Source organism: Capra hircus, chromosome 8 (genome assembly GCF_001704415.2).
Source record: "Capra hircus breed San Clemente chromosome 8, ASM170441v1, whole genome shotgun sequence".
In the NCBI taxonomy this organism is placed as follows: Eukaryota; Metazoa; Chordata; class Mammalia; order Artiodactyla; family Bovidae; genus Capra; species Capra hircus.
Genome location: NC_030815.1, coordinates 44,821,991 through 44,837,130, shown reverse-complemented (window position 1 = coordinate 44,837,130; position 15,140 = coordinate 44,821,991). Strand labels below are relative to the sequence as shown.

General features: G+C 40.0%; 1 protein-coding gene across 2 annotated transcripts in view; it reads right to left on the bottom strand.

Annotated features, from left to right (window-relative positions):
* Nucleotides 1–15,140, bottom strand: part of PIP5K1B (phosphatidylinositol-4-phosphate 5-kinase type 1 beta) — a 359,464-nt gene that overhangs the window by 150,699 nt on the left and 193,625 nt on the right. For both annotated transcript variants that reach the window (XM_005683717.3, XM_018052047.1), the window contains exon 6: nt 10,486–10,638. In XM_005683717.3, coding sequence (XP_005683774.1) covers nt 10,486–10,638 — 153 coding nt within the window. The remainder of the gene's footprint in view (nt 1–10,485; nt 10,639–15,140) is intronic.

The window sequence follows — 15,140 nt, the reverse complement described above, 5'->3', positions numbered from 1 at the left end:
AAGTGGTACCTCATTGTGGTTTTGATTTGTATTTCTCTGATTATGAGTGATGTTTCATGTGTTTGTTAGCCATCTGTATGTCTTCTTTGGAGAAATGTCTGTTTAGTTCTTTGGCCCATTTTTTGATTGGGTCGTTTATTTTTCTGGAATTGAGCTGCATAAGTTGCTTGTATATTTTTGAGATTAGTTGTTTGTCAGTTGCTTCATTTGCTATTATTTTCTCCCATTCAGAAGGGTGTCTTTTCACCTTGCTTATAGTTTCCTTTGTTGTGCAGAAGCTTTTTTTAATTAGATCCCATTTGTTTATTTTTGCTTTTATTTCCAGTATTCTGGGAGGTGGATCATAGAGGATCCTGCTGTGATTTATGTCGGAGAGTGTTTTGCCTATGTTCTCCTCTAGGAGATTTATAGTTTCTGGTCTTAGGTTTAGATCTTTAATCCATTTTGAGTTTCTTTTTGTGTATGGTGTTAGAAAGTGATCTAGTTTCATTCTTTTACAAGTGGTTGACCAGTTTTCCCAGCACCACTTGTTAAAGAGACTGTCTTTAATCCATTGTATATTCTTGCCTCCTTTGTTGAAGATAAGGTGTCCATGGGTGTGTGGATTTATCTCTGGGCTTTCTATTTTGTTCCATTGATCTATATTTCTGTCTTTGTGCCAGTACCATACTGTCTTGATGACTGTGGCTTCGCAGTAGAGCCTAAAGTCAGGCAGGTTGATTCCTCCAGTTCCATTCTTCTTTCTCAAGATTGCTTTGACTATTCGAGGTTTTCTGTATTTCCATACAAACTGTGAAATTATTTGTTCTAGCTCTGTGAAAAATACCACTGGTAGCTTGATAGGGATTGCATTAAATCTGTAGATTGCTTTGGGTAGTATACTCATTTTCACTATATTGATTCTTCTGATCCATGAACATGGTATATTTCTCCATCTATTAGTGTCCTCTTTGATTTCTTTCAGCAGTGTTTTATAGTTTTCTATATATAGGTCTTTAGTTTCTTTAAGTAGGTATATTCCTACATATTTTATTCTTTTCGTTGCAATGGTGAATGGAATTGTTTCCTTAATTTCTTTTTCTACTTTCTCCTTATTAGTGTATAGGAATGCAAGGGATTTCTGTGTGTTGATTTTATATCCTGCAACTTTACTATATTCATTGATTAGCTCTAGTAATTTTCTGGTGGCGTCTTTAGGGTTTTCTATGTAGAGGATCATGTCATCTGCAAACAGTGAGAGTTTTACTTCTTCTTTTCCAATTTGGATTCCTTTTATTTCTTTTTCTGCTCTGATTGCTGTGGCCAAGACTTCCAGAACTATGTTGAATAGTAGCAGCGAAAGTGGGCACCCTTGTCTTGTTCCTGACTTTAGGGGAAATGCTTTCCATTTTTCACCATTGAGGATAATGTTTGCTGTGGGTTTGTCATATATAGCTTTTATTATGTTGAGGTATGTTCCTTCTATTCCTGCTTTCTGGAGAGCTTTTATCAAACATCGGTGTTGAATTTTGTCAAAGGCCTTCTCTGCATCTATTGAGATAATCATATGGCTTTTATTTTTCAATTTGTTAATGTGGTGAATTACATTGATTGATTTGCAGATACTGAAGAATTCTTGCATCCCTGGGATAAAGCCCCCTTGGTCATGGTGTATGACCTTTTTAATGTGTTGTTGGATTCTGACTGCTAGAACCTTGTTAAGGATTTTTGCATCTATGTTCATCAGTGATATTGGTCTGTAGTTTTCTTTTTTGTGTGTGGCATCTTTGTCAGGTTTTGGTATTAGGGTGATGGTGGCCTCATAGAATGAGTTTGGAAGTTTCCCTTCCTCTGCAATTTTCTGGAAGAGTTTGAGTAGGGTCGGTGTTAGCTCTTTTCGAAATTTTTGGTAGAATTCAGCTGTGAAGCCGTCTGGACCTGGGCTTTTGTTTGCTGGAAGATTTCTGATTACAGTTTCAATTTCCGTGCTTGTGATGGGTCTGTTAAGGTTTTCTATTTCTTCCTGGTTCAGTTTTGGAAAGTTGTACTTTTCTAAGAATTTGTCCATTTCTTCCACGTTGTCCATTTTATTGGTATATAATTGCTGATAATAGTCTCTTATGATCCTTTGTATTTCTGTGTTGTCTGTTGTGATCTCTCCATTTTCATTTCTAATTTTATTGATTTGATTTTTCTCCCTTTCTCTCTTGATGAGTCTTGCTAATGGTTTGTCAATTTTATTTATCCTTTCAAAGAACCAGCTTTTGGCTTTGTTGATTTTTGCTATGGTCTCTTTTGTTTCTTTTGCATTTATTTCTGCCCTAATTTTTAAGATTTCTTTCCTTCTACTAACCCTGAGATTCTCCATTTCTTCCTTTTTTAGTTGCTTTAGGTGTAGAGTTAGGTTATTTATTTGACTTTTTTCTTGTTTCTTGAGGTATGCCTGTATTGCTATGAACTTTCCTCTTAGCACTGCTTTTATAGTGTCCCACAGGTTTTGGGTTGTTGTGTTTTCATTTTCATTTGATTCTATGCATATTTTGATTTCTTTTTTGATTTCTTCTGTGATTTGTTGGTTATTCAGAAGTGTGTTGTTCAACCTCCATATGTTGGAATTTTAAATAGTTTTTCTCCTGTAATTGAGATCTAATCTTAATGCATTATGGTCAGAAAAGATGCTTGGAATGATTTCAATTTTTTTGAATTTATCAAGGTTAGATTTATGGCCCAGGATGTGATCTATCCTGGAGAAGGTTCCATGAGCACTTGAGAAAAAGGTGAAATTCATTGTTTTGGGGTGAAATGTCCTATAGATATCAATTAGGGCTAACTGGTCTATTGTATCATTTGAAGTTTGCATTTCTTTGTTAATTTTCTGTTTAGTTGATCTGTCCATAGATGTGAGTGGGGTATTAAAGTCTCCCACTATTATTGTGTTATTGTTAATTTCCCCTTTCATACTTGTTAGCATTTGTCTTACATATTGTGGTGCTCCTATGTTGGGTGCATATCTATTTATAATTGTTATATCTTCTTCTTGGATTGATCCTTTAATCATTATGTAGTGGCCTTCTTTGTCACTTTTCACAGCCTTTGCTTTAAAGTCTATTTTATCGGATATGAGTATTGCTACTCCTGCTTTCTTTTGGTCTCTATTTGTGTGGAATATCTTTTTCCAGCCCTTCACCTTCAGTCTGTATGTGTCCCTTGTTTTGAGGTGGGTCTCTTGTAGGCAGCATATATGGGGGTCTTGTTTTTGTATCCATTCAGCCAGTCTTTGCCTTTTGGTCGGGGCATTCAACCCATTTACGTTTAAGGTAATTATTAATAAGTATGATCCCACTGCCATTTACTTTATTGTTTTGGGTTTGGGTTTATACACCCTTTCTGTGTTTCCTGTCTAGAGAATATCCTTTAGCATTTGTTGGAGAGCTGGTTTGCTAGTGCTGAATTCTCTCAGCTTTTGCTTGTCTGTAAAACTTTTGATTTCTTCTTCATATTTGAATGAGATCCTTGCTGGGTACAGTAATCTGGGCTGTAGGTTATTTTCTTTTATCACTTTGAGTATGTTTTGCCATTCCCTCCTGGCCTGAAGAGTTTCTATTGAAAGATCTGCAGTTATCCTTATGGGAATCCCCTTGTGTGTTATTTGTTGTTTTTCCCTTGCTGCTTTTAATATTTGTTCCTTGTGTTTGATCTTTGTTAATTTGATTAATATGAGTCTTGGAGTGTTTCGCCTTGGGTTTATCGTGTTTGGAACTCTCTGGGTTTCTTGGACTTGGGTGATTATTTCCTTCCCCATTTTAGGGAAGTTTTCAACTATTATCTCAAGTATTTTCTCATGGTCTTTCTTTTTGTCTTCTTCTTCTGGGACTCTTATAATTGGAATGTTGGAGCGTTTTATATTGTCTTGGAAGTCTCTGAGATTGCCCTTCATTTCTTTTGTTTTTCTTTTTTCCTCTCTGATTCATTTATTTCTACCATTCTATCTTCTATTTCACTAATCCTATCTACTGCCTCCGTTATTCTACTATTTGTTGCCTCCAGAGTGTTTCTGATCTCATTTATTGCATTATTCATTATATATTGACTCTTTTTTATTTCTTCTAGGTCCTTGTTAACCCTTTCTTGCATCTTCTCAGTCCTTGTCTCCAGGCTATTTATCTGTGATTCCATATTGATTTCAAGATTTTGGATCATTTTCACTATCATTATTTGGAATTCTTTCTCAGGTAGATTCCCTATCTCTTCCTCTTTTGTTTGGTTTAGTGGGCATTTCTCCTGTTCCTTTACCTGCTGGGTATTCTTCTGTCTCTTCATCTTGGTTATATTGCTGCATTTGGGGTGGCCTTTCTGCATTCTGGGAATTTGTGGAGTTCTCTTTATTATGGAGTTTCCTCACTGTGGGTGGGGTTGTATGAGTGGCTTGTCAAGGTTTCTTGGTTAGGGAAGCTTGTGTCGGCGTTCTGATGGGTGGAGCTGGATTTCTTGTCTCTGGAGCGCAATGAAGTGTCCGGTAATGAGTGATGAGATGTCTATGGTTTTGGAGCAACTTTGAGCTGCCTGTATATTGAAGCTCAGGGGTGTGTTCCTGTGTTGCTGGAGAATTTGCGTGGTATGTCTTGCTCTGGACCTTGTTGGCTCTTGGGTGGTGTTTGGTTTCAGTGTAGGTATAGAGGCGTTTGATGAGCTCCTATTGATTAATGTTCCCTGGATTCAGGAGTTCTCTGATGTTCTCAGGATTTGGACTTAAGCCTCCTGCTTCTGGTTTTCAGTTTTATTTGTACAGTAGCCTCAAGACTTCTCCATCTATACAGCACCAATGATAAAACATCTTGGTTAAAGATGAAAAGTTTCTCCACACTGAGGGACAGCCAGAGAGGTTCACTGAGTTACATGGAGAAGAGAAGAGGGGGGGAGTAGTTAGAGGTGACTGGAATGAGATGAGGTGGGATCAAAAGAGGAGAGAGCAGCTAGCCAGTAATCACTTCCTTATGTGTGCTCCACAGTCTGGACCGCTCAGAGACGTTCACGGAGTTATACAGGGAAAAGGAGAGGGAGGAAGTAGACAGAGGTGGCCAGGAGGATAAAAGAGGGAAATGAAAAGGAGAGAGACAGATCCAGCCAGTAACCAGTTCCCTAAGTGTTCTCCATCATCTGGAACACACAGAGATTCCCAGAGTTGGGTAGAGAAGAGAAGGGGGAGGGAGGAGACAGAGACAACCTGGTGGAGAAAAAGGAGAGTCCAAAGGAGGAGCGAGTGATCAAGCCAGTGATCTCGCTCTCAGGTAAAATTGGGTACTGAAGATTGGGTTTTTTAATGTACAAAATTGACAACAAATACCAAAAGCAAAGATTAAAAATCTAGAGTAGAGGTTGGATTTTCAAAAATACAATATTAAAGAAAAGAAGAAGAAGAAAAAAAAAGTCACAAGAATTATTAAACAACAACCACCACAAAAAATATACATATATGGTGTTTGCTTTAAAATAGGGTCTTTTTTTTGAAAAGTAATAGTAGGTTATAAAAATTAAAATTAAAGGAGAAATATAGGACTTAAAAATTTTTTAAAGTTAAGAAAAAGGAGAAAAAGAAAAGAAGAAAAAACAATCAAACAACAACATAAAAACAACAAAAGAGAATGGTCATAGAAATAGTAAAGATACATCTGGGACTTTCTCTGGTGTTGTGGGCAGTGTGGGGTCACTTCCAAGGCGGTTCCCTCTGTTTAGTTTCTTCTGTTTGCTGGTCTCTTCAGTGTCTGATTTCCGCCCTGACACAAGGGGGGCGGTGGTGGACCCCTTTTTTTTTTTTAGGCTCACTTGTTCAGTCTCGCTGTGGGGAGGGAGGGATGCTGCAAATAACACTGGCGTGTGCTCGCAGTGTCTCAGCCACACTGGGCATGCCCCTGCACACGGCACACACAGCTCAGGCTCTAGGTTACTCCACCGGGAACTGTCTGAGGCCGGCCCTGGGCTGCATGCACCTCCCTGGTCTAAGCCGCTCAGGCTCGGCTCTCAGGTAGCCCTCAGAGGCACAGATCCGGTTGGGCCTGCGTTTTGTGCCCTTCCCAGGACTGAGTAGCTCAGGTGTTTGGCGAGCGCGGTCGCTGCGACTTACCGCCTTTCCTGTCCCTGCTGCTCAGTTTTCTGGGTGTACCGCTGGCGCCCCTTGTCAGGTGGATGGTGACTGTCCAGGACCCCAAGAAGGCTTAGCAAGAAAGCCTGCTTGCAGTTTGGTAGGTAAAGTCTCTCCGGGGCTGTGATTGCCCCCTTCCAGCCCTTACGGCTCTGGCTGCCTGTCACCAGAGGGGGATGGTCTGCAGCTGGCTATTTCTGTTCCATCCTTTGTTCTGTGCGCGGTCCTGGCGGTGTCTTATGTTAGAGCTTTTCGCGTGGTAGCTATCCCACAGTCTGGTATGCTAGCCCAAGTTAGTTTGCTCTGGTTACGCTCAGGGCATTCCGGCCGGATTCTTAAAAAGCACTGCAGCCCGCACCTCCCTGCCCAGCCCCCACTTGCTAGTGGTGGATGCAGGCGTCTGTGCTGCTTCTCTGCTGGGGGAGTTACCATTGGGCTCGTAATCTGTTGCTTTTAATTATTTATTTATTTTTCTTCCCTGTTATGTTGCCCTCTGTGCTTCCAAGGCTCGCCACAGACTCAGCAGCGAGAGTGTTTCCTGGTGTTTGGAAACTTCTCTCTTTTTAAGACTCCCTTCCCAGGACGGGACTCCCTTCCCAGGATGGAGCTCCCTCCCTACCTCCTTTGTCTCTTTTTTCATCTTTTATAATTTTTCCTACCTGTTTTTGAAGACAATGATCTGCTTTTCTGGGTGCCTGATGTCCTCTGCCAGCATTCAGAAGTTGTTTTGTAGAATTTACTCAGTGTTGAAATGTTCTTTTGATGAATTTGTGTGGGAGAAAGTGGTCTCCCCATCCTATTCCTCTGCCATCTTAGGACCGCCCCCACCCACTCATTGGAGTTTTGATTTGTATTGCTCTAATTTGATTTGCATCTTTTCATGTGCCTGTTTTTGACATTTTTAAAAGATATTTTAAGTGAATTGTTTATTATTTACTTTTCAAGTTGAGTTTTATGAGCTTTTTTTTATAGGTTTTGGATATTAACCCCTTATCATGTATATCATTTATGAATTTTTTTTCCCATATAGTAGGTGATATTTTCATTTCATTGATAGTTTCCCTTTATTGTGCAAAGTGTTTTAGTCTGATGCAGTCCCATTTATTTATTTTTTGCTTTTGTTTCCCTTGTCTGGAAGTAACTGTATGTGAAAGATCTGAAATAGAGGATTTTTTTTTTCAAATGGATAACCATTTATTAAATGGTCTGTCCTTTCTCAGTTGAATTTAAGTCCCTCCTATTTCATGCAATAAGTTGTCAAATACACATGGGTCTATTTCTAGACACTTTATCTGAATCCATTGATCTTTTTGTCTGGATTTCCCTGGTGGCTCAGACAGTAAAGCATCTGCCTACAATGCAGGAGACCGAGATTCGATCCCTGGGTTGGGAAGATCCTCTGGAGAAGGAAATGGCAACCCACTCCAGTATTCTTGTCTGGAAAATCCCATGGATGGAGGAGCCTGGTAGGCTACAGTCCATGGGGTCGCCTACCAGTCCATTTGTACAGATCTTTTTGTCTAGATCTGTACAAATGCCACCACTTTAATGCTAGTACAGATTTACACATTTCTGGTGTATGTTCTGGCAGGCCTAACATTTTCTCCTTTGCCAAAATGTATTGTCCATTTCTATAGGCTTGCTTTCCTGTTTGTTTTTATTTTTCCTTGTTTTTCTTTTTTTTTTCTTTTGTAATATTGTATTGGTTTTGCCATACATCAACATGAATCCACCACAGGTATACACGTGTTCCCCATCCTGAACACCCCTCCCAGCCCCCTCCCCATACCATCCCTCTGGGTCGTCTCAGTGCACCAGCCCCAAGCATCCAGTATCATGCATTGGACCTGGACTGGTGATTCGTTTCATGTATGATATTAAACATGTTTCAATGCCATTCTCCCAAATCATCCCACCCTCTCCCTCTTCCACAGAGTCCAAAGGACTGTTCCATACATCTGTGTTTCTTTTGCTGTCTCACATACAGGGTATATATTTTGAGTAGTTATACTCAAAATCACTGCAGATGGTGATTGCAGCCATGAAATTAAAAGACGCTTGCTCCTTGGAAGAAAAGTTATGACCAACCTAGATGGCATATTGAAAAGCACAGACATTACTTTGCCGACTAAGGTCCGTCTAGTAAAGGCTATGGTTTTTCCTGTGGTCATGTATGGATGTGAGAGTTGGACTGCGGGGAAGGCTGAGTGCCGAAGAATTGATGCTTTTGAACTGTGGTGTTGGAGAAGACTCTTGAGAGTCCCTTGGACTGCAAGGAGATCCAACCAGTCCATTCTGAAGGAGATCAGCCCTGGGATTTCTTTGGAAGGAATGATGCTAAAGCTGAAACTCCAGTACTTTGGCCACCTCATGCGACGAGTTGACTCATTGGAGAAGACTTTAATGCTGGGAGGGATTGGGGGCAGGAGGAGAAGGGGACGACAGAGGATGAGATGGTTGGATGGCATCGCTGACTCAATGGACGCGAGTCTGAGTGAACTCCGGGAGTTGGTGATGGACAGGGAGGCCTGGTGTGCTGTGATTCATGGGGTTGCAAACAGTCAGACACGACTGAGTGACTGAACTGAACTGAATTGAATACTCAAAAAGTTACTGCTGGAAATTCTAGCAAATACGTTAGAAAAGATCATTCATGGAAAGCATCCCTATCTTTTTCTACTACTTTCAGTGAAAGAGCTTTTGTTCTTCTCCATGAAGTTATGTGAACTCTGGGAGATTGATAAATGTTGGTTTTTATGCCTACTGGTTTATTTGCCTATTATGTAAAATTTTCCAATTTTAAGAATTCTCTCTGATATCTAGATGGATAACCACATAATGCTCACATTTTTTCTTGTTAATAAGATGAATTATATTATTTGCTATACTAGCTTACATGGTTGGGATAAAATTACTTGGTTAGGCTAAATTTTAAAATTTTACTTAATTTAATAGCCACATATGGCTAATGGCTACCATATTGGACAGTGCGGTTCTACAATAAGAGACTAATCTACCTACGCTTAGAAATAGAGAAGTTTAAGATTTACTCACTTAGATTAACAAAGAGTGCTATGTGAGTTTTACTGCAATTTTAAATTATTTAAAAATGTGTATATGACTAGGATACATTTGAAAGGATATATACCAAATACTAGCAATGTGTATCTCTGAGAAAATAAATACAGTTGGTTGCCTTTTTTCCTTTTCTGTATTTTCTATTTTCCCTAATATAAAGTAGATAATTTGTGCTAAAAAAAATTTCCCAGTTTTGTTCAGGTTCAAAATTCTTTAAAATCTGTGTATGCTGCCCACTAAGATTTTTGTTTAGATTTTCAATTCCTATATTTACATGTGAGACTAACTTAGGGCAGTTACTGTTATCTTGAGCAGACTTTGGAATTAAAAAATATTTTTACAGTCTAATGAGCTATATGGTGTATCATCAATTTTGTTTTGAAACAAAGATGACAGCTATCACCTCTCATAGCAAATGAATAGCAGAACTGTGGCTTTTGAAATCCTGCTACCATTCTAATCACAGAAAATTAATAACTGCCATGAAAGTACAAAGAAATCAGAGGTATGAAAACAACAAAACTACTGAGGAAAATGTTTATTTTTTAAAATCTGGTCTAAATGTTTAGCAAATCCAAATCCTGGGCTAGGTTATAGTTTCTTTGTCTCTAAAATGTTACATGGAAGGTGATTTTCATGTTGTATTTGACCTATGACATCCTAAATTCTGAAGCGTGATGGCTAAAAGTGGCTAATAATGAATGTGTGTTCCTATAAGGTGCAGGAGTTAAAGATGCACCCTCTGGACCCCCACTGCTTGTGTTCAAGCCCCGGATCTATAGCCCATTAGCTAAATAACCCTTGGCAAGTGATTCCATTTATCTTTGTCTCAATTACCTCATCAGTTTTACAGCTTAGTCCTCAATGAATGTTAACTACTCATATTACTACTACGTACAAAGAGCTCTGCAATACATTGTTTCCTTTATCCTGCATCCTGGATCCTGTCTTTATTACAACCACCATGGAAGACAGGTGTCTCCCAGCCTTCAAAGACTGAGGCTCAGAGCTTACCTTATGTACTCCTGGTCACACAAGTTAGTTGATGGCTGAGTGGGATATGAGCCCAGGACTGAGTCAGTCAAAAGCTATGCTCTACTACATAGCTCTACTTACTTCTCAAAATCTATTCAATCAATTTCACAGTATACTCTAAATGCAGAATAAACCTCACCAAAGAGAAAAAAACATGTCAGAGTCACTGAAAAAAAAAAAAAGCATTAGAAAAAAAAAAACTGTGGAGGAAAGTAATTAAATCTTAAGTAGAAGCTTTAATTATGTGCACTTACCATGTAATAGCCTGGTAGTAGCTTCTGAAGGAACTCTGCTTCTTTATGCTGAACTGTTTTGATGATAAATTCATCATCACTGGTCACAAAAAACAAGGATCCACTGGCTCCAGGGTTAGACAGCTCTATTAGAGGTTCACTGCATATGGAATACTACAAGAACAAATACATAAGCAGTAAAAATACATTAATGTGCATGATGCGTCCAGTGAAGAAAATCCGAGCATTACATGTCTTACCCATGTTAAAACAGGAAGCCCTCTCCAAGAGCTTTAAGAGGAGACTCTAGGTATACTAAAATGGCTCTTACGAGATTTCTAAAAATTTAGCTGATCCATTTACCTTAATAAAAGAATCAGGAATCACCATATTTGTTCAATAACTCCAGAGTGGTGTTGACCAAGGCACTTTGTTTCTAGCACGTGCCCACAAAATAAGAATGGAAGGTGTGGGCCCCACTGTGTATTCATCACTTGACACCAACACATATTCTTGTCTCACTGTTTACTCTCCTAAGAGAGGTTACTCACTCAGGATTTCAACAAAGAGATGACTCTAACATCTGCATCTCCAGCCAAGATTTCCCTTGTGCGATTCAGAGCTGTATGCCTACCTATGTAACAGACATTTCTACTTAGTTATACCACAAACACTTCATATGTAACAATTTCAAAAGTAAGTTCATCTCAGCCTGTGGCTAGCCCATGCGGTGCCTTGGTAGTGATTAGAAAGAAGGAACTCTTTTTTCCCCTGGTATATACAGCTCTGAGCCATAGACAGGTTGGTGAAGAGATAAAGGGATAGATTCCAGTCTCACTCCTTCACCTTAGCCAGGTATTCCTGGGTGGTGCACACCCTGTACAACTATACATGCTGACTAGATCATCTTTTCCTCCCCCATGCTGCATCTTCTCTCTTTCTCCCTATCTTATAAAAAGGAAACATCGTTCATTCCCCCTCTCTTATAGAAAGGAAGCATCATTCACTCTGTTCTCCAAACCAGAAACTGGGACATCATCCTTGCTGTTTCACATTTGTTCATCTTCCATATCCAGTCTACTGCTAATATCTGCCCCATTCATGACATCTCTTTTTCAAATTCCTGAAATTCAGTGGTTTCATCATTCTACACCTCGATTATGTGGCAAGCTCCACCTGTTCTAAGCTATCTGCTCTTGACTCCTCCTGAGCATCCTCCACAAGGAAACCAGAGATCTTTCCAAACTGCACAGCCTTCCATGCCTTCAAACCTTTCTGTGGGTTCCACTGTTAACAGAGACAATTACATCCAAGTTTCTTCATCCAAGAGCGTTCAACTCCATGGATGACAAAGCTCTGCTCTTCAGCCTTCTCTCTCATCCCTTTCCTCCTTAAATTGTACCTCTAACTCCAGAGAACTATTTCTCAGTTTCTCACACATGCCACACACTCTTGATTATTGACTGCATTTTTTTCTATCAGAAACCACCTTCATGCTACCTTCACCTGGCTGAATACCACCAAAAAAAACTTCCTTTAAAAAAAAAACAAAACCTTATTTTCTTGACAACAGACACTGGACTACCATTATATGACAACAAATTATTTTTGGTAGGATGTATATGCACTTAAACACTTGACATATGGATTTTATCATCCACTTGGCTTGCCAATTCTTCATGAAAGCCCTTAGGATGATTTGGTTAATATCACATATGATTCTAGTTCTATGTCAGAAATGCATTATCCATGTTCATTCAACATTTAAAAAGTACCTACTAAGTGCAGATAGATGCACTGCCCCAGGCACTTAAGAAGCTTATACAGTAGTAGGAGGAAACAGCCAACAAAAAAGTAAATAACTTACACATCAGAATGTGCTTAATTGCTGTTGAGAGAAAGGACACAGGGAAAGGGGGATGGGAGTACCACCAACGATGGAGACAAGGTGGCCACTAAAAGCCTTATTGGGAAGGTGGCATTTGAGGAGAGGCCTGGGGATATCTGGAGAAAGCGTACTAAAGGCAGAAAGAAGGGCAAATGCTAAGATCTTGAGACCTGGAGAGTTCATGGCACAGCAAGGAGGCCATGGCTGAAGCAGAGGGAGCAGAGAGGACAGCTGAAGGGGAAGAAGCCAGAAGGGTCTGGTGGGACAGACAAGTATATAGGCTATATACGGAATGTGGCCTTTAATTTAGGGGAGCTGAAAGCCACTGGAGGGTCTGGAGCAGAGGACCACACACTCCCTCTGCTGTGCTGAGAGGCCCCAGGAGGAGGACAGAAGGAAGACGCAGTAAGGAGGCTGGTGTAGTGACGCTGGCCTCCAGTGTCGGCTGGAGGCACTTGCTCCGGAAAACTCTGCCTGGTTCTGTGGGTCCACATCACCTGCTTCCTGGCACTGGATGCTCTCGTCACAGAAGACACCATGTGAACGTGTTAGTCGCTCAGTCATGTCTGACTCTTTACAACTCATGGATTGCAGTCCGCCAGACCCTTCTGCCGACGGAATTCTCCAAGTAAGACTGGAGTGGGTTGCTATTCCCTTCTACAGGGGATTTCCCCAACCCAGGGATTGAACCCAGGTCTCCTGCATTGCAGGCAGATTTGTTACCATTTGAGTACCACAAAATACCTTAATTGCCTGTTTACTTATTCCAAGTTCCCTCTAGACTACAAAACTCTATGAGGGCAGAAACCATGACTCTTAAATTCTGATATGGTTCAGGATCTGTGCCTTGTACACAGAAGGGACTCAATAAATGTTTGTCAAATAAATGACTGAAATTTACCAACAACTGAAGGGCTATCAGTCTCCCCAAGTAGTGCTCCAAACCAGCAGAACAGGCAATTTTAGGTTTATGAGTTTAGTGTTTATTAGTTAATAATCCCTATTATTGACTTATAGAAACACTGTGGGCAGAGAAAAAGGTTAGGAAGCTAATGTGTGAGATCAGACCAGCCCTGGTGAGAGGCAATAGCAGGGATTTAAGCAACTATATTTTGAGGATGGAGGCATTTGAAATCACCAGGGCTGAACATCCTTCAAAGTGTTTTATCTGGGTTTGTGAATATGTAAGTCCTTATCAAAGAAACATCTGAGAAGATATAAGGAAGAAGGGAAGGACGGAGGAGAAGAAACAGAGAAACTGGGAGAAAAATGATTAAAAGGCAGTGTCTAGATGTTACCTTTTAAACAATCCTGCTTTGGCAGCACTGTGAGTAAGGGAAACAGAATTCTCCAGGAATAAAAAGAAGCAAGAGTTCATTGCCTTTCTTAAGATCACTGGCAACTTCCATTCCCTACCTTCTCCTTTTTCCTCCAGCCTTGCTTCCTGAAGCTCTCCTGCTAAACAGCACTGCAACCTAAGCCCTTAAGAATGAATTGAGGATACGCAAGGAAAATAAAAACAGTCATCAGCCTCCACACAGGATGCTGTAAAAGCCAAGAGGAAGCAGAGGGAACCTTTCCTGCTCTGGGCAGAGTCCATGTGAAAGGAAAGGCCTGGGTCTGGAATCAACTGACAGTTTGTAAAATCATGACTCTGCCAGCGGCTAGTCACGTGACCTTGAGTAATTTAGCATCTTACAGTCTTAGAAACCTCATCTCTAAAATAAAGATGGTGACTTGATAGCATCTCAGAGTGTTAAAAATAAATGTTTTTGAAATCCCTGGCAAGAGTGACCACTTAGGCACTGCTGTTGCCATTTTTCACTACATGCTCAGCAGTGCCCTAGGATGTACTGAGAGTTTCAGCCTAACTCCCATGACAAGAAGGCTACTCAAAGTATACACTAAGATGATCTTGGTGAAGCAAGAAAAGAGATGGGTGGGGGGTGATAAGTTAGGAGTTTGGGATTAAGACATACTACTCTACATAAAATAGATAAACAACAACAAGGACCCACTGTATAGCACAGGGAACTCCACTCAATATCTTATAATAACCTATAATGGAAAAGGATCTGAAAAAGAGTATATATTCATACATATATCTATATATCTGAATCACTTTGCAGTACACTTGAAACCAATACAACACTGCAAGGTAACTATACTTCCACTAAAGAAATTAACTTTTTAATATTTTTCTTTTTTAAAGAAAAAGTGGGTGATATGTGTAATGATGAATCTGAGACTCAGGAAAATAAAGGTGTAAACCCCATTCTCATAAAAAATGAAGGCAGACCCCAGACTCTCTTAGGATTTTGATTCTTTATTCCATGGGTTTTGGATTTCTGGCATCCATTTCTAGAATCCTCTTGTGGGTAGGAGTAAATGTTGTGAAAGTACAAAAACAACAAAGAATGCAGAAATTAGGGGCTGCAAATAGAGAAATTAGGGGGTGATTCAGGAAGAGCTGTCTAGGAAAAACTGGATTCAGATGTGAACATCTGCTTCCAATTAAAGTCTCAGATTCTTCCAGAAGCAGTGACACAAACTGGAGACTCTCACTGGTTACTAATTGCCAAATACTCCTTTATTATGCAATTTACGGATGAATATGAATGGAGAAATCAGTTGTTTTGCCCTCTTTCAATAACCATTTTGGGGTCACTTCTAGCACAGTGTCAGTCTACAATAAGTTGGCATTAGGATGCAGAAGCCCTTCTACCATTATCACCTCTGATTCTATGGCTTTTTACCTGGGAACTCTGTTAGTGTTCTCTGCTAAGCT